This window comes from Lathamus discolor, chromosome 8 (assembly GCF_037157495.1).
Source record: "Lathamus discolor isolate bLatDis1 chromosome 8, bLatDis1.hap1, whole genome shotgun sequence".
Classification (NCBI taxonomy): Eukaryota; Metazoa; Chordata; class Aves; order Psittaciformes; family Psittacidae; genus Lathamus; species Lathamus discolor.
Window position 1 is genome coordinate 3,047,104 of NC_088891.1, and position 20,019 is coordinate 3,067,122.

A 20,019-nucleotide genomic window follows, 5' to 3' on the forward strand; every position below is an offset into this window, starting at 1 on the left:
TTGATTACTAATACTGAAAAGGGGTTGGAGAACAGTTATACTGAAACTGTATCTGACGCTTCTGTCACGTTTATCATGATTTTGAAGTTCAATTCAAAACCCAGTTCTTGGTTTGGGTTTTTCCTAATTCACATTCAGTAAAATATTTGTGCTTGGAAACACTAAAGATATTTACAGAGAACTATAAGTTAGTTTAGAGAAAAACATGTAATTTTTATAAGTCTGAATTTTGGGTAACTCTGTCAAAGTATACATGGGTGTATCACACAGAATCACAGAATCCCAAGGGTTGGAAGGGACCTAAAAAGATCATCTAGTCCAACCCCCCTGCAAGAGCAGGGTAACCTACAGTACATCACACAGGAACTTGTCCAGGCGGGCCTTGAATATCTCCAGTGTAGGAGACTCCACAACCCCCCTGGGCAACCTGTTCCAGTGCTCTGTCACTCTTACAGTAAAGAAGTTCTTCCTGATGTTAACGTGGAACTTCCTATGTTCCAGTTTACACCCATAATATCCTGAAATAAAGTCTGAGAACCTAGAGCAAGTGGCATGAAGTTATGTCTGTTATACCTTACATATCTTGTGTATATTTATTACTTATCTGTGTGTATATATATGCACAGCATCCTCAAAATGTTGTATGCATCAAGTTAGTGCTACTTTAGTGGCTGATAGTACAGATGGAGGACAAACCGCTTTTAAAATAAGTGGTGGTAGTTTAGGTCTAAGAAGTACTTCCTTTCAGCTGCTTTCAGGGACTTTTGAGTTGTGTTTGATACTGCACTGAATAAAATCACAGGTGATTGTATTGAAGATGTTTTCCTAAATAGTGGGGGAAATGTCTGTCTTCTTGAAAATGACAAGCTTTTAGGATTTCATTTTGCTGTTCTTCAGTCATTTCTTGTAGTAATTTCATTCTGAAGCTTATTATTTGAAAACATGGTTATCTTTTGCTAAATAACTAGTATTGCAAATCATTCTGAGTATGTGTTGCTGTAGAATTTCTTGCAAGTGCTTATATGCTTTCTGAAAATGAAACCTGCTGTATTTTTAGTAACTACGTGTATGCCAGTATGGATATCTAACACATTCTTAGATCCCTCTTGGTATCTGTTATGAGTGAGAGAGAGCATGACATATGCCTGACTTAAGTTTCCAAGAAATTATAGCCATTAGTAAAACATTGAGGAGTGTTCCTGATTCCTGGTCTCCAGCTGCCATTATTAAGTTGTTTCTGGTCTGGGATCTGCTAAACCCCATTCTCCATGTCCTACATCCCCTTATTACACAGATATTCCTCTTATAATGATATGCTCTTGAAGTTTTCAGGTTGTGAAATACATTGAGTAATGTATTTGTCTCTCTGAAGAATGGGGTCAGTAAGTGTCCCTTCTGCCTAAGGGGGAGACACTCCTTGGAATAGATGTTTGATTGTGTTGATCTGCTTTTGTGAAACACAAAAGCTATAGGACATTAGGCTGAAGCTTCCTTTCTGAGGGTAGTTTATGAAGGTTACCTCAGTCTGAAAAAATGAGTTGTCTGAATTCTTTCCCTGAACAAGCTAATGGTGGTGGCTGTCACAAGGTGACTTATTTGAAGATAAATCTAGCATGTAGAGTGGTGTGGCCATCCTCATTTGTCACTGAAGCTAAATGTAGCATCAGCCTTCAAAAGCTCTGTTACATGAAATATGCAAGGAAGCAGTTTTGTAGAGGCTCTTGCTAATGCCTTGTGTTCTATGTGTCTGTCTAGGCACAGTGTTAGGTGACTTAGTGCTTTGGCATTTGTGTTACTAATTCATCTCATCTTCTGTTGTCTGGTTATCTGTTATCACTCAGAAATGAAATGTTACTGAAGGTTACTAAATTACTACTGCTGCTTGTATGTGTGCTTTTATACAATAGATAGAAAATGCATGACCACTTAAAGGGAGGATGAAAGTAATTGGTATCTTGTTACCTTTGATTTACTATGGCTGAAAATGTTGGCCTGATCTTTGATAAGTTGATTGTGTATCTGTATGCTTGTCCTCATTTGAATCATCCTATTCATGCTGAATATATGAATGATTCCTCTTGATGTCATATCACTGTAAGAAAAATGTGAATTAATAAGATCTTTGTCTTGGATCTTCAACTAATGCAAATTTTGAAGATTCTATCAAAGCTGAGCTGTTTCCACCAGCTAAAAGCCTAATTCTTATGTCTCCTGAAGAAAATATTACCTTAAGCTATGACCCCACATCTCTCCCTTTCATGCATATTATCCATCTCTTTCCCCTTAAATCCAAAAAGAACCCCCACTCTGCCCCGTGGAAGCTATGTATGAAGTATGGGTCCTCACTTCCCTTAAAATACAGAAGCCTTTATTTTTCAGCAGTTAATATATTCATTTTTTTGCAGTATTAGCTATTTTAAATTCCTCTTTATGAATATGCAATGTGTTCAGTTCTGACCAAGAAAGAAAGATCGTGCTTTGCCTGGTTTTTACTAGAAGATAACTGATGCATAGCAGTGCCCACTGCTTCTTACAGTGCTGTACAACTGAGATATATAAGGTTCAGCTTAGTTTAAATTTTATTTTTAGGTGTTCTTTGTTATAGTTGTGTAAGTTCTAATAAATGTGTCCAAACTTCACAATAAAAAGAATGTATTTTAAAATCTTTTTCCAGCTATCTCCACATGATAACCTGATTCTTAGCCAACCTGTGTCATCACCTCTTCCACTGAGGCAAGTGGCTGTTTAATTGTGAAATGTATTCTGATCTAGACTGCAGAAAAGATTTGGTACTTTGAGTTGTAACTGTGCAAATTACCTTACCTTCTCTGGTGCCTTTTGTAGCGTGTCTGAAGCTTTATATATGTGATTAGACCCAAGCCCGGACAAGGATACCTACTTGCTGAACAATATCTATCTGTTTTTAAGTCATTATAGTGGTTCTTGAGGCAGAATGTAGATTGTTAATTCCCTTTCTAGGAGTTGGTACCTGGGTTCCCAAGATAGTGAAGCTTTTGTTTTGCAAGGGAATTGAAGGAGTTCTGTGACTGTCTTAACTGTCATGTCTCAGTTCAGGAGGATGATTAAAGACATGCATGTTGCCTCCCTGTAAGTTGCTGCTTAAAGCGAAATCATCATGTGTGTATCCTGAAAATAGTCTAGACTGATTAAAGACTATGGTTAAAGACAATTGTTACTACTGGGAAGTAACCGTTCTTCACTGAACAGTCAAGTGTACCATGTAGTCTGCTTTGTAGTCTTTGGAAGAAATATTTGCAGGTGCGTGTTCATGAAATCCCACTCTAATGCCTGGTTTTCTCTTTTGCTGCTGAGCATTTTTTTATGGTCCACTGTAACTCACCAGTGTGTTAATGTTCTCTTACAGTGGGGGCAAGTTTTCTACACTACTTCAGAATTTAGGACCTGAAAATGCAGTAACTCTACTTGTGTTTGCTGTGACGGAACATAAAATTCTCATCCATTCATTACGACCTTCTGTCCTTACTAGTGTGACAGAGGCATTAGTCTCTGTAAGTAATGGGTTTTTTAATCATATACCTGCAAGTGAAAAAAAAGAATGTTTTTTAAACAAAATCTAAAATTAGTAGTAGCGCTGTTAGGCTTAGAGGTTACTTTTAAATAAGAATTAAAAAAAAGATTATTAGAGAGAAAAATTCACAATGCTAATGATACCTCATGAATATAGAAGAGCGAGACTAACTGTTCTTGGTTCTTTGTGTGTAAATGTTGTAAATAAGGATGCTGTTTGGTCATCACAATGCACTAAATACAAGTTCCTGATGTTCCCAAATAGCACTGTATTCTCTATGACAGAATTTTAAATGCATGCTACTTTCCTGCCTGCCTTCACTAAGCAGTTTTGGTACCTCTGCTGTATACAGTCTATTATACTGAAGAGCTTCATACTACAAATTGAATTTTAGAGAAATGAGTGCATTTATTTAATACTCTGCATCTAGATTTTTAGTAATAATTATCTGTTAAATAATTGTGACGTAGCAGTCAGCGGAGTGAGGTTTTTGCTTGCATAGATTATACTATTATAGATGTTAAACTTATGTTTTTGTCTCTGCATATTTCCAAAGATGATATTTCCCTTCCACTGGCCTTGCCCCTATATTCCTCTCTGTCCCTTGGCACTGGCAGATGTGTTAAGTGCACCGTGCCCATTCATAGTGGGAATTGATTCAAGATACTTTGATCTCTATGACCCTCCACCAGACGTTAGCTGTGTTGACCTAGATACCAATACAATTTCTCAGTAAGTATTTATTAACAATATTTCTTCTATGTTAATTTCTTTTGTTTCCTGTTTTCAAAGGCAAGAACTAGCTTTTTTTGCAAAACTTGAAGGGGAGAGGTATTTCAGACATCTGAACTTTCTTCTTGAAATGAGCATGCTAGAAACTGTATCTCTTGTTCAACACAGCAGAGTAGAGGTGCAGTCCTCACGGAACATTATTGCCTTTTAGTCTTACATTAAAATCTTATTGTGCATCTTGGCACATTTCCTGGATTAACCATACTGTGTCTCACTTCATTGTGCCTGCAGGAGAAGAGTAAATTTTGTTTCTCATGATGAGGTTTCTTAGTCTTCAAGTAATTCTGGTGTCGTCGTGTGAGCATCTGCTTGAAAATTATAACTATTAAATCACACTTCATATCAATCTGAAGTATAGGAAATTCATGTTGAGAATTAGAGATGTGAACTTTCATGGGTGAGAATCTTAATTGAGACTTAGAATCATGCCACTGTTAACAACTGAATTAACAGTATTATTATATTTCTCCTTCAGAAATGTGTAGAGTACTGCATTTTTCTGTTATACCAGTTATTTAGTATCTAAAATGCTAGTATGGGACAGTAGTGCACTCAAACCACGGGGAAACAGTCCATATTGTTATGATAATCAAAACAGAGAATTATTCATTTCCTTGCAATGATGTGATATAAAAATAGATGGAAGAGCGTAAGGCTTCTAGTTCAAGATTCTAAAACACTTGAAAGTGATTCAAATTGTATTTCAGAATTAAACTTTTAGGTCAGTATAAGGTTTAATATTCCCACTATGTACTTCATCTCTGGTCAGTCTTCTTTTGTCATCCTCCTGTTGGTAGCAGTCTTTCAGTGTTACTGTGCCTAACTGAAACCTTTTTTCTGAAGTTATCTGATTTGTGAGGTTATTTTTTTCTTCAGTAGTTGTGTGTGTATTTAGAGAATGCTGTGTATATTAAATATTTGTGCATAGAAAATCTTGTTCAGGATTTTATGCTGATAGCAATTTGGTATAGCAATTCTGCTCTGAAATGTTCAGGAGCTAGTTCAAGCTAGGTTGTGATAACTTAAGTCTTGGTTTTGTTACTTTTTGGTTGAGAAGAACATGTTTGTGCATTTCTTTTGGTATTTGTCTAATCCGTTAATTGAAAATCCTTTATTTCCAGTTATTTCTGTTGTCCCATAGAATAGATATTTCAGCTGTAAGTAGATTATAGCTGACTTTCAATGTATGTTCTTAGAACAGATTAGTTCTATTTCATCATATGGAAAAAGTATCAAACAAATGCTTAAAGTTTTGGTAACTCTGTGACCAAGAGGGTCTTGAGGCTTGCTGGTGCCCTCTGTTGACAATGAATATTGTCATTTTCTTTCATCTTCATCATGATGCACTCAAGTCCACATCTATATTTGCTAAACACAAAGCAGTTGACATATCAACTTGAATTCAGGTTACTATGGGCATTGTAGTCATTATCTCCCTCCTAGTTTAAGGACAACTCAGATCATAGCATGTGTGGTGGTGGCTCGTGCAATGGCTGGTGCTTAATACTGTTAATCCATCTTTCATGAGTTCTAAGTGGACTGATTGCAGTGCTAGAGAGTGGCAGCATAACTGTCATCCTGAAATATGGGGCATTGGTTGGATGGCTGCTATCAGTCTCTATGTAGTAAATCAAGTTTCACTTCACTGGTTGGTTTTCGATCCTCCTCCGTTGTGTTTTAATGGAGCAAATTTTCTATGTTCTCCCATTTCTCTGGTGAGAAATACAGTCCTATAGGCACACACTCTTCATGTGTATACTCACTCATTTTTGTTTCTTTCCTTTCAGAACTGGAGATAAGAAAACTATAGCATGGAAGATCTTACCAAAGAAACCTTGTAAAAATCTCATGAACACTTTAAGTAATTTATATCAGCAACTGGCAGAATGTGAGTGGGAAAGTACATAGCAAGATTTACACTGAATATAGTGTGCCACATGAACAGATAAATACAGCTAATTAAATATGTTGAGATATGTAAAAAGTCACCTTAAAAAAAACCTATTTTTTTGAATGGAACAGGAAAATCTGTACTTTAAGTCCAGAGATTAGAACCTACATAGAGGCTTTTGGGGTGGAGGTGATGTTCAATAGATACCCCTTTGTATTGATTATCTTCCCACTGGACAAAAAAGCAGAGCTTTTATGAGAAGGGAATAGTAAAGCGAAGTGTAGGCCAGGATCAAATAAAGACTTTTTGGTCCTCAAAGCCTGCTCAAGTCTGTTGATATCTTGACAATTGAGGTAACTTTGACATATCTAAATTTTAAGATGGAAATAATGTTTTATAAACTTTGGGGGTTTTAATGTATAGCACAAATACTGAATAAAAATAAAAAATAAACAACAAAAATAAAACTGTAAAAACAAAAATTGGTTGTTGATACAGGCAAAGTATATTGAATCTTAATATGAGAAAGCAGAAAAATTGGTAAGAGTGATGTTAGTGACTTCTTTAAAACAAAGCATTTGGAAATAGCAATGTCATCAAGGCCAGCTGATGAGCTTGGGTATCAGAGCTAATAGGCTTTGTGAAGTGGGAAGGAAGTCTGTCAGAACTCTGGCATTACCTGTCTGCTTAGAAGATGAGTTTCATAGGCATTGGAGGGAGCCTTTAGCAGCAATAATGCAATTGTAAAATCAAGTTTCTGTGGCAGAGACAGCAAGTGGTTAAGACTTAAATCGGAGTGTGAAAAGGATGGGGCTGTCCAACACTACATCTTTGAGAATACATACCTGGAAAGCACATCGCATGGGATCTTTGTAATTTAACTTGGATTTAGGGCACTTTTAAAGGCTGTTTACACCTTCTTGGCTATTGAGGTCACTAGACTTTTAACTGTGTCCCAGTTAGTATATACAGAAACAGGAGGTTATTGTAGCAGTGAAGTCTTAGCTAGAGTCCTGATGGCTTTAAAATGTTGATACAAGTATCTACTTTAAGAATAGGCATTTTGCTGGAGCTTGAAATAAAAAGCTTGCTTTCTCTCTGTATCGGCATTTTGCATTGTGATGTATTTTGGTGGCTCCACTTTGCATCTGAGTGGTGCTTTTCTGAGTATATAGGTACTTAATATGTATTGCCTGCTTTTTGGAAACACTTTGAAATGAAAAGCACTGTAAAAAAGAAAACACAATAACACACATCCCATCTATCTGTTTGTCCTTAAAAGACGATTCTTTAAGAAGCTCTCGTATAAATTTTCACATATTTCTACAAACAACATTCTTTGAGGGTTTTTTTAAAGCTCTATCCATACTGATTCTCTCTGTTGCTGTAGTAACTAATGTGCTGAAAAGCTAAATGTAAATAAATAAAGGCTTTTGATGTTATCCAGAGATACAGGAGTCGTAAAAGGTCAAGCTGAATCCATTCTGGCACATCGTGATTGAATTTAATAGCATGTATTAATCTGTTCCAAACTTAATGGAGCTCAGTAATCAGTGATTCTAATAGGATACCTTTTTTGTTTTACAAATAGTGGGAGGGATAAGAAAGTAAACCATTATAATGTTGTTTTTGTTCACAGTGCAACAGCGACCAAGAGAAGATGCATTAATGGAATTAGCAATGAATGACTACGATTTTAATTCTGGGAAGAAACTGCATCTGTTAGATTTGGAGATCCAGGAAGCATTTCTGTGTTTCATGGCCTCAATACTAAAAGGCTACAGGTCTTATCTCAGGCCAATAACAGAGGCACCCTCTGAAACAGCCACAGATGCAAGTTCTCTGTTTGAACTACAAGGTGAAGACTCATAAACTTGTTTTAAGTATACTAATTTATTATTTTAGATTCTCTGTTATTTAAAGAATAAAAACTTTTGTGGTATTAGTTTTATAAACCATGGTGGAAATACAGGTGCAGATAAAATTGCATAGTAGTGAAAAACACTGCAGAAAGGTTATTGAGGACAGATTTAGATTAGATACTAGGAACAAAATTCTTCTCTGTGAGGGTGCTGAGGCGCTGGCACAGGGTGCCCAGAGAAGCTGTGGCTGCCCCATCTCTGGCAGTGTTCAAGGCCAGGGTGGATGGGGCTTGGAGCAACCTGCTCTGGTGGAAGGTGTCCCTGCCCATAGCAGGGGGGTGGAACTAGATGATCTCTAAGGACCCTTCCAGCCCAAACAATTCTGATTCTATGGCTGCTCATTAGCAGAATGTATGCTGACTTTTGGTGAGGGCTTCTTTGGTTTAGGCATTCTTACCTGATTCTGATTTCACTTTATAGGTTTCCTCAAAAGTCGAGATCGTTCACATCAGAAGTTCTACACGCTGATGACCAAAACTCAGATGTTTATTCGCTTCATTGAAGAGTGCTCTTTTGTCAGTGATAAGGATGCAAGCCTTGCTTTTTTCGATGACTGCGTAGATAAAGTAAGCATGTCTTCATACACATACAGGTTTTTTAACTTGTGCTGTTTCTTACAGTATCTTTATACTGTGCAAGTAAAATATATTTGAAGTGCAAGTTGATTTCCATTTTTTCTTCCCTTTTTTAGTCACTGTAGCCTTTCATTTTACTTTTTTTGGTTGGGCTTTGTTTCATTTCTGCTTCTAAATGGTGAAGTAGCCGCTTGTACAGCTGAAGCAGAGGCTTATCTATTCTAATACCAGCTATTTTACTAGTTGATGCTGTGGGCGTCTTCTTTCCACTATAAAAAACGCTTATGATAGCGCCATGAGAAAACACTTGTACTTTTCCAACTTCTATTTCTGTCAGTGATTATTTCAATTGGTTTTATTAATGAAATAATTAGTTCTATGCCAGTGGTAATTGTGGGGAAACTGAGGCACTGGAATTACTGTATGTTTAGGATTTGCCATGGCTTAGAACTGCTTGTGAAACTACGTTTTCATTGACATGGAGTGGGTTTCTATGTAGGATTTCTTTGAACAGTGATACATCTTATCTTCTCTTCCCTGCTTCTCTTTCTTGCTTTCCTCTTATTTCTGATACTATGCCTAATAGTAACATACAGATAACATGCGTCAAAATGTTGAAGTATACCAAGGACTGCTATATGAATTAGAGCTTTACCCAAGATGCTCTTTGACCATCAAATTTCAGTGATTCCAAATATTCCAAAGCGAATATTTATTTGTATATTACTTACATATATATGTCTTGCACTGGCTAAACCAGTACCCAAAAGGTTATGCATGAAAGGGTGATCTCATAGGTTGAAAGATGATACAACACTTTCTTACATGTAGCTATAGGCTACTGGGTTGAGCCAAGTTTTATGTGCTGTGAAATTGGTTGTCTATAAAATACAGTCTAAGCCCTGCCTCAAATAATTTATAAGAACAGTTTAAGTTGAAGAGTAATCTCTTGTATGTGTTCCTTTATCCTAGGCAGCAGCAGCAGAGATTGTAGTTTATTCCCCATTTCACCTACTGAAGGATATGGTGTAATTGCCTCACAAGTTTTCATTTTTCCAGGAATTCAAAAATTATCTCAATTCAATACATATTTAAGCTACTGGCTTCATTGTATTTCACTGGTGGAACTTGTGACTGTGGGGTTTCTACATTCCTAGAAGTATTTAAATTGCCAAGTGAGGTTTCGTTTATTTCTGCTTTTCAGGAGCCATATGTTCCTGCTACTTGGCTGGTTCAATTTGCTAATACTTTCCATCTGTCTCGTGCAGTAAAACGTGTCACTGAGAACACCTCTTTGTATGTTTATCAAATCTTGCATATTCAGGAATTCTACTGAAGCTACTTGGTATATTTCCACCTCATTGGAGGGAGAGAACTGTGGAATAGACTTGCTTTTGTACATGTTGCTAAACTCTTAAGGTGTGAAGAATATGCATCCTTGCGTTCCACAGGTTGCTTATTCCTGTCTTTGAAATAATGTACCATTTGGCTGTAATTTGGTTGCCACTTAAACCATTTAAATAATGGTTATAAATGTAAACTGTGACAGTATGTGAGCCGAACACTCAGTATGTGAACAAAAAGCATGTTCTGTGCACTAGGAAGGAAATAGGTTTTGATAGTGCCAGCTCTTTGAGATGGAGACGCGTCTCCTGCCACAAGCAGAAGCAGCGCTTATTGAGGTATTAGAGGAGAAACAGTTGGTGACAGAAGATCAAAGGCAAAGCAATATGAATATCAGTACAAATATCAAGTAAAGGCTCTTAGGTGGAATGTAACTCATGTTACATTTGCTCTGTTCCTTGTGGTTTCTGTGGTGCCATCAGTAGCAGCAGGAAACTTGTAAGTTAAAGGCTTGTCTGTCCTTTTTCTCAAGGGGAAACAGTTCCTAGATACCCAATATCTTGTTTGGGGTCACCAAGTTTTGCTTTGGTTTTTTTATTGGTTCTTATGGTCTCAAGCAACGGAAGTTGAGTACAATTGTTTTACAGTTTTCTCCCACTTGATCCTGCAGTTTGATGCTTTGAAATTTGTCTGGAGCCCAGGAGTACGTCTCTGCTGCTGCCTTTAGAGCAGGGACATTAATTGGCAAGTGCAAATCTCTCCTCTTCTCTGCAACAGCCAGATTTATGGTCAAATTCCCACTTACAAAGCTGAAAACAAAACAAAACAAGTGCAGCTGTAATTTATGCTTAATAATAGTGTTATTTACAAGGTGCCTTTTTTATATTTCCACACATACAACTGAATTATCTGAAAGAAGGAAAAAAAATTAGGAATCTACCCTTCACCTCTCAGGTTACTGTTTCTTTAGGAAAACAAAGTTACTTTAATTTTAGTAAGGTCACATGTTTTTATCCCATTATCACTTTGAAGGCATGTGTATTTCTGCAGTCTCTGCAAACTAGCATGGCTTTAATGAATATGCGAGTGACTGAAATTGCTTAAATAGTGTTGTTTGTAGATTCTGTATACTTCAGGCAATTGGATATAGTTCGCTATTTTTTCAGTGTTAAAATAGAGAAAAAGAGGGGGGCAAAATAGCTTTTAATTTCATATTTAAAAATTAATTCCAAATTACTGCTGCAGTTGAAATCATAGTTCCAGAAATGGTTGTTTTCAGGAAGACTAACTTCTTTGTACAACTGCTTGTTATATTTACCTGAAAATAGTCAATTTGGACTACGTCACTGAAAATCAATTGTCGTGTTAGGGTAAGGTTCAGAAAATCAATGCAACACTTGCTGTTCACATTATAACTTTACAAGGCATCCTTGCTTTTAAGATGCAGTCCTTTGATGCCGCTGCGGACTTTCTTCTGCTTGACCGTGTCATTGAAACAGCAGAAAATACAGTAACACAAGTGACTACTTTTTCATTTAACCTAACTCTCCAGGTGGATATGGACAAAACTGGGGAAACACGACTTATAGAGCTGGATGAGTCATACAAGAGTGAGCATACAGTTTTCATTACACCACCTGAGATTCCCCATCTGCCAAATGGTGAAGAGCACCCTCTGCAATACAGGTAATACAAGGACACAGTAGGATGCTAGCCAAAATCCTAACAGCATCCTAACTCTACAAAATCTTGGTTTAGTTTCTATGTTCTTTTTATACCCACAAAGTACAGATTTTTCCTATAATTATGTTAAGTGAGTTTCTCTATGGGTTTCTTCATTACTGATTAGAAACATTTTTAAATCTAATTTAATCTTTAGGTAGTTTTGATATTGTTCATATTGATTTTTATAAACCTCTGTCATGTGATGTTCACTAGGGACTAAGCCATAATTCTTTTATTAACTAGGATCAAGCCTTTGACATATTAATTAAAGAAAATGCTATGAAAGCAAATGATTTTATCAATTGAAGTTGTTTACACTGAAATAAGAGGTCAAGAGTCTGTACAGAGTCATGAAATCATGCAGATGGATTAGTGAACCGCTTTGTCAATGGTATCTTTAAAGGTTTATGCTTGTGTTTTCTATTTCGTGTGTAGCTTCCAGTGCAACTATGTGATTGATTTCATTTGCTATTATGTGACATGCGCATTCTGGAACTGCCTTCCAGGAGTTAATTGACACATCTCTTTTACAGCTATAATGGATTTCCAGTGTTAAAACTAGATCTGTTTGAGCGACCAGAAGGATTTCTCAAAGCACCAAGTAACAAACTGTCCTCAAAAGCCACTAGTCCCAACAGCCCATCGCCAATGTTCAGAAGAACTAAACAGGTACTCTTGTAGCATGACGTGCTTTGGAAAGTGACAGCTTGCTGCCTTCATCTTGAGTTGGGCTATAAAGACGGACTGGCAGTGGCTGCAGCGTAGTAGTGTTTTACTGATTCAGTGACCATGCTAGTAGTTCTTTGGACGTTTACCTCTTCTTGCCTATACCATGTCATACAGGGCCCCTGATCACAGGTTGTCACTAGCTGTGCTGTCCCCATACTTTCCACTTTCTTCATGCTGTTCTCCAGAAGCATAAACTGTTAGGCTCCCTTATTATCTTTCTGACTGCTTTTCACTATCCAAGAGCTCTAACTTTCAAATGTTTCTTACAAAATAATGAAGACAAAAAAAAAAAAGACAAAAATGTAAAGAAATACAAGTTTTAAAGAGTAGAATATTGCACAGGAAGTAGTTTTGGTATTACTCTGCTTTAATTTTCTCTCTCACTTTGAGTATGTTGTTCATAGTAATGTTGCAGTTTCTGCATGTTTAATGTTATATGATCAGTTTTTAACATGTAGGTTTGTGTAATGTGTATGTAAATACATACAAATAACCTTGATGATTCTTTACAGGAAATTAAATCAGCACATAAAATTGCTAAGAAGTACTCATCCATACCACAGATGTGGTCCAGGTGTTTGCTACGTCACTGCTACGGTCTTTGGTTTATCTGCCTTCCTGCGTATGTGAAAGTGTGCCATTCAAAAGTCAGGGCTCTGAAAACTGCTTATGATGTGCTGCAAAAAATGCATACCAAAAAAATAGATCCACCTGATGAGGTAAAAGCCCAGAATTCCAGAAACAGCCCATGGGTTTTATTGAATGGGGTATATGAAACTGCAGAAACACAGCACTAACTTGTGTGTATTTTCAGGTGTGCTACCGAGTACTCATGCAACTGTGTGGACAGTATGGGCAGCCTGTGCTAGCAGTGCGAGTGCTGTTTGAAATGCAGAAAGCTGGTGTTGACCCTAATGCAATTACTTATGGCTATTACAATAAGGTAAGTGTTTTTGCAAGAGGAGGAAAACCAAAAGATGCATTTTTATCCACGCAAATAGAAGCAAACAATATAAGGGAGCAGTTCAGATGTAACTTTGTCATTTCTAGTAACTGAAAGAAATAAAAGACAGAATATTGTGTTGTCTTTGTAGGCTTAGAAGTCTACTTTATAACTGCCAATGTAACCCAATTTGAAATGGAAGTTTATTTCACACCTGACGGTTCCTTGAGATGACTGTGTTTGACTTCCAATATTTCCAAAATAGGCTGTTCTGGAAAGCACCTGGCCTTCAAGCAATCGAGGTGGCTATTTCCTGTGGATGAAAGTACGAAATGTTGTTTTAGGAATAGCACAGTTCAAAAAAGCATTGAAAAAGCTACCAGCAAACACATCACATACAGCAGCTCCTGGTATAGTATTAACGTTCCCTTCTTTGTTTCCTTCATGCTGATAAGAAAATTATTTCTAAAAGCTCTGTTGTGACTTTCATATAAAAGCATGGAGAGAGAAAACCAAAAAGTTTTTGCAAAATTTTGGAAAAAAAAAAGCTTTTTTTGTGTGTTTCTTTGAATCCAAAATAGTCTGCTCTTTCTTTATTGTAGCAGCTCTTCATGGAGAAAAAATATGAGCTGCAAATCGATGTGATAATTATCCGAGTTCATACAATAGCCAGTCTCATAATGGGCAAACTTCTCTCCAGCCTTGTCTCTTTTTGTTTTCCCCATTTTTTGATGTTAAGAGGCAACCAGAATTAGTTCTTGAGTTTGTAGAACCATTTTCAGGTTCTTTGGACCAAGTGAAATGATGGTATTTATTTTTTACCTAGAATATAAGTACAGTATTTGAGGCTGTAAATTTTGGGTTGGTTTCCAGTAAAGACTTATGTGCCATTAAAATGGCTATATTACCATGCCAGTGATTACCTCTAGTGTGTATTTTTCATTGCTACTACTTTCCACAGTATCTATAACTCACTACTAATAAAGCAAGATAGTACATTGTGAAGTACCAGCAATATAGTTAGTTTAGATGTAGTTGACTGTGGAAGACCTTTACAGTGTACATGTAAGACGATCATCTGGATTATCTTTTTAAGGTCACTTGCAACCAGAGCTATTTGACAACCACACTAGCGTCAAGTAAATTTTTCCCATTAAATCAATCAGACCATATTAATACACCAGGGATGGTGTTTTGTCTTAAGAATGATCAGTGACTTGAATGTTTGCAGGGGGTTTTTTTGGGTGGTGCTGGTTATTTTCACCTTATTTTGCAAACAAGCTCATGGTTGCTGCTGCATTGTTTAATTTTTTTTACTTTCTAGAGTAAAACCATGAGATTTACATACATAAACTCTGAGAAACACACTATGCTAAAGTGAACCCATGTTTAGGTGCCTCTTGGAGTTCTTGAAGAGATGTGACATTTTGATCAAATAAACCAGGCAACAGAATCGAAGACAAGCAGTGCTTTAGTACAGTATTTAGAGAGAAATGTTGCAAATTACCCCTTTAATTTCATCCTATAGAGCATCGCTTTAATGCTTATACTGTAAAAGTAAACCAGTCACTTTTCTGTGGTAAAATGTTCACTGTTAATTACAATGTACTTAGGATCATAGAATCATAGAATAGTTGGGGTTGGAAAGGACCTTAAGATCATCCAGTTCCAGCCACCCTGCCATGGGCAGGGACACCTCACACTAAACCATGTCACCCAAGGCTCTGTCTAACCTGGCCTTGAACACTGCCAGGGATGGAGCATTCACAACTTTCCTGGGCAACCCAAGAGCCCTTGATAAGAGTCCTTTGAGTTACTGTGGATATTCAATTTATTTTAACTATGTCATGGTATTAACTACCATAATCATCTTTGTTCTGTCATGGCTCTGTTGTGCTTAGGAGGACTTTCAGACTCTGGCAATAACACATCATTCAAAGAAGAAGCCAAGCAAGGGAAAACGTGTCTTCAAGATATACAAGAACAAAAGGAGGACAAGAGAGAGAGTGACTCCAGTTCTTGTATGTATTTTGTGGATACAGATATCTAGTTCACTGTGGATAAATAGGGATTTCAGCAAAAGCTAAGTGGGACAGCTGATGTTTTTTATAGTGAGTGTGTGTGATAATGGCAGTTTATGCCCATGCCTCAAGGTTTTTTTTCTCTAAATGTAATTTTCTGGATGTATAGTGGTTTAACTTTTAAAATGGCAGTCCTTCTTTCCCCTCCTCTGTTTCAAATAAGTGATGGTGATAATATAAAGGCTTAATGATAATTACAGCTTCATGGTTTTGTCTTTAAAAAAAATTAATTGCTTCATAGGCATAATCTACAGGGAAAGGTTTTCTACCAGTCTGTGTTCTTTATCAGTCCCCTAAGAGAAGAAGAGCTGAATTTCTGCAGGTCTGTGAGAGTAGACTCAATTATTCAGCTCCTGGGAATTCTCAAAATTTAGAAGGTGCATCAGAAATGAGAGGCTTTGGATTCATTGTGGACCTTTTTCTTTTCTTCAAGTTTTATATCTGCTGCTCATGGTTCCCTTCACTGCAGTTGAGCAGCATAGACTTTATGCAAGCATACAGCAGATGAGATTGTGTAGTAATAATGTATAGTTAGTGGAGATTCCCATATACATAAAAATAAGTTATAACAATATCATTACATTTTTCAGTGTGCTCTCTCCTACTGTTTGAGTTATCTATTCCCTTGTCAAGCGGATGTGGTGTAAAAGTATGATAAAATATAGAACCTGAAAACTTACTTCAGTGTTTTCTTTTGACCACAGTCTTCCTTCTAGCATTAGTATTTTTCCTACAGTTTGCTTGTATGTTTGTGACTTACAGGTGTGTTCTCACGACCATGGATAAGGTGGCAAGCAGGTCATTTATGTTTAATGAAACTTGTGAGGACACAGAAAATGTGAATTCTGCTGAAAGCTTGTATTATTTTTAGCCATAATTAAGTCAAGATTGTGTCTCTCCCTGGTAATAGATGCGCTGAAAATGTTTTGTGCTTATGAATGCAACTTGAGCATATTAAGTTGCTCAAATTTGTTCAGAAAAGTAGTTTTCTATTTTGGGTAGCCACCTGCAACAGAATTTCTTTTATATCAAAAAAGGTGAACATAAATACTGCAGCGTTTGCTTAGTTTTGCTTGTGTAGTCATGGTCATGGGGGGTTAAGGAGATCTGAACAAAGATAGGCTCTTTGGCCCTGAGCTCTTGCAAAGGCAGGACAGAATACTCTTACAGCTGTGATTTGAAAGTGAACACAAGTGGTCTTAGGCTCCACAACCATCACTTTTATGTGCAGGAACTGGTTACTTGGGCTCAGTGTACAGAAGATTATGGAAGTTTGAGTTATAAAAGTAATGCTGGGAATTAAATATCCACAGTCCAGTCATTCAGCTTGAAAACCTCTGCCCAAGTAGGTATCAGCCTTATGCATCAATGGGATGCATACAGCCTGCTGTCAATCCTACATGAAACATCTAATAGGTCACGGAATTTGAGATTTATATTAAGTTGCTTTGTTTCTAAAGAACTGTCTGTTCTTTTTTATATACAGTGTCTGAAGTGGAAAGCACAAAAGGGAGTGGTGACTGCCTGCCTAAACTAAATTACCAGAACTCAAGTAATGCCAAAACTGCTTCTAGCATTGTGCGGCTCAATGGTACAGTTGACAGTACCGTAGAAGAAGCCAGCACAGGTGAGTGGAAGAGAAAATAGAACTTAACTTTCCGACCACTAGCACAATATATAGTGAATTCCATCTATGTTGTAAACTGTTCCAAAGATGAGACAAATTTACATTCTTGTGTACTTTTGTTCCATTTTCTTGCATAGCAAGACATAAAGAACCATGTTTCATCTGTTTTTCAGAGAGTTCTGTAGGATTGCTCTTTACATCATCTTTTGAGGATGCCAGTGATGCAGAAGTTATAAAAAGTAAATCCTTAAGAAAGAGACATAAAAGCGCAGTGGAACCTGACTTAAGGGAGATACCATGGGAAAGCAGGAACCGTAACCTGAGTGGAGATGGCTTAGTGGGACTCATGATGAATAGAATAAATCAGGAAACAAACCCTGGAGAAATGGTTGAAAAACTAGGAGCAGATGCCAAAATCCTCTCTAGTGCATTACAGAAAAGCATAAGGCCAAAAACTCTTAATATCAGAAGTTCTTCTTTAGGATCTAAAAGAGAAAGCCTGGAGAAAGAATCTAGTGATGAAGACGCAGCTTTTGATTGCAGTTTTACAGATAAAACGGAGTCTCCTGTTATCTTTGATTTGGAAGACTTGGATGCAGAACCTGAAACAGCTACAGCAGTGAAACCCTCCAGTGAAAAATCCAAAAGGCTGCAGAGAAAGAGCAGCTTTCCAGTAAAGCCAGTTGAAAAGACAGATGTTGAAACTGGATTTGATCCACTGTCTCTGCTGGTGGCCGAGACGGAACAGCAGAAAGAGGAAGAGGAGGATGATGATGATAGAAGTGTTTCTACTCCATCTGCAAGACGAGATTTAGCTGAGGAGATAGTTATGTACATGAACAATATGAGCAGCCCATTGTCAAGTCGTGCCCCAAGCATTGAGTTGCAAAAGCCCTTCGATGACAGAAATGCTAATAAAAAGAGTCCAACAATAATCCAGCCTTGCAGGAGGTCCAGCCTTCCCCCAAACTCCCCAAGGCCATCCAGTCTTATCAAATCCAAGAGTTATCATGCAAGAAATGAAGAAAGGACAAGAGATAGGCTTTGGTCCTCCCCAGCTTATTCCCCAAATAGTCCAGCAAAGGAACAGCCACAAGATGCAGCTAGTGCATTAACACTTGTGTCTTCACCATCATTCAACTTGGATACGCTGTTAACACCCAAGTTTGATGTTCTAAAAAGCAGCATGTTTTCTGCTGGAAAAGGGGTTGCAGAGAAAGCTAGCAAGTGGTACTCAAAATTTACAATGTATGCTGCATCCTCAAAGGTAAACTTTTATAATTTCTGCCCACCACCCCTCCAAAAAAACCCAAACACCTTAAGCTTCTATAAATTAAAGAAGAAGCTTTGTAAAGTTTCAATCACTGACTCCTATGTGATGAACCCACCATTTGGCTGCAAGCATCATGGTAGACTATGTACATTAAGTTGTTTTAATCATGTTTGAATTGCAGGGACACTAATCTTATTGTCCTGAATCACATCAGATTTTGGCTCAGAATATACTTAATGGGAAAACATAAATATAGCATAGTGTAGTGACAGGGCAGAGCAGACTGCTCTATCTTCCCTTATTTACCTAAAGAAAAAATGCTGAAATAAACAAAAATGGCTTTAAGACTTTACTGCTCTTATGAAAAAAGGAAAATCTGCTTATATTGATAACCAAAGTGATTTAAGGCTAATTTTGAACTAAGATCATTTGGTTAGAATGTTGTCTGCTGCTCCCAACTCAAACCAAAGCTCATTGTGTTCCCAGTCCTTGGGAATGAAGTAGACACAGTTTGCTGTTGGTCTACTGTCCTATGTGTTTAAGATAGATCTGAGACTAATTAACTGAAATGTTAAGCATGCCTTCCTTATTCTAATGTATTCCTGTGGCTGCTGCTAACTTTTATAGCAATGTGGGAAAGAATTACAGGATTAAAATGTTTAAGTACCAATTTAGGTTTTCATTTCTTAAAGAAATCTTTTTACAAGAATCCTGATGTAGCTGTTTAACCCTGAGTGAAACTTGCCTTGTTTCACATTGGTTCTGAATACAGATCTGAGCCAAATGATTTTCCAAGGAGAGTTCACGCTTTGAATTTACTGGGCCAGAGAAGGCTACGTCTTGTTTTCAGAAGTCTTTTTGCTTTCCTTTTTCTCAGTGCAATTTGTTTTCTTCTCTCAGGATCAAAATTCAGACCGAGCAAGCGTTTCATCTCTTGGAGCTCTGGACTCAGAATCTACTTCTCTAACTGATGAAGATGTCTGCAATGATTTTGAAAGTGCTTCTCCTCAGGAGAATACCACTTCAGAAATTAAAGGAATTGGCCTCAGCAGGACAAGCCTAGAAAGCTCAGCTTCCCATGATGGCTCAGCAAAACAATTTGACCAGTGTGGTAAGAGTATTTGCATTGCATCATTCTGAACAAAAATATTCCAGTTTTACAAGTTGTTTTCTAAAAGGAGTAAAAATCCTTTTTGGAAAACTTACTATTTTTATAAGCCACTATTGAAGCTGATCATCAGACAGACTTTGGGGTTTGGGTTGGTTTTTTTGCTAATAATTGGTAGTGACTGTTGAATTAATTTTTGGTGCACTGTCATTATGGAGTACAGTGTGTTAAGCTGAATCAGGATGAAAGGAAGATCTGTCTACTTAGGTCCCTCCACTTTGCTCCTCAGGGCATGCCCAGACTTGGCTTCCCAGTGTGTGGGATGGGGAGGAACTGGACAGGGGCAGTGGAGAATCTATCATGATCAGGGTACTGGGGCATCCTAAGGCTGAGGGGAGCCTGGCTCATTTAGTCTGGCAAAGAGAAGGGTCTGCAGTTACAGGCAGCACCTCTTGTCCT

The 20,019-nt window shown here is 37.4% G+C and overlaps 1 protein-coding gene across 4 annotated transcripts in view; it reads left to right on the forward strand.

Annotated features, from left to right (window-relative positions):
- Nucleotides 1–20,019, forward strand: part of DENND4A (DENN domain containing 4A) — a 52,953-nt gene that overhangs the window by 23,676 nt on the left and 9,258 nt on the right. For all 4 annotated transcript variants that reach the window (XM_065688011.1, XM_065688010.1, XM_065688013.1 and 1 more), the window contains 15 exons: nucleotides 2,675–2,733; nucleotides 3,386–3,530; nucleotides 4,107–4,282; nucleotides 6,130–6,230; nucleotides 7,873–8,091; nucleotides 8,576–8,721; nucleotides 11,627–11,760; nucleotides 12,333–12,468; nucleotides 13,041–13,247; nucleotides 13,343–13,471; nucleotides 13,737–13,881; nucleotides 15,373–15,492; nucleotides 17,039–17,179; nucleotides 17,353–18,446; nucleotides 19,353–19,563. In XM_065688011.1, the coding sequence (XP_065544083.1) occupies nucleotides 2,675–2,733; nucleotides 3,386–3,530; nucleotides 4,107–4,282; nucleotides 6,130–6,230; nucleotides 7,873–8,091; nucleotides 8,576–8,721; nucleotides 11,627–11,760; nucleotides 12,333–12,468; nucleotides 13,041–13,247; nucleotides 13,343–13,471; nucleotides 13,737–13,881; nucleotides 15,373–15,492; nucleotides 17,039–17,179; nucleotides 17,353–18,446; nucleotides 19,353–19,563 (3,163 nt within the window). The remainder of the gene's footprint in view (nucleotides 1–2,674; nucleotides 2,734–3,385; nucleotides 3,531–4,106; nucleotides 4,283–6,129; nucleotides 6,231–7,872; nucleotides 8,092–8,575; nucleotides 8,722–11,626; nucleotides 11,761–12,332; nucleotides 12,469–13,040; nucleotides 13,248–13,342; nucleotides 13,472–13,736; nucleotides 13,882–15,372; nucleotides 15,493–17,038; nucleotides 17,180–17,352; nucleotides 18,447–19,352; nucleotides 19,564–20,019) is intronic.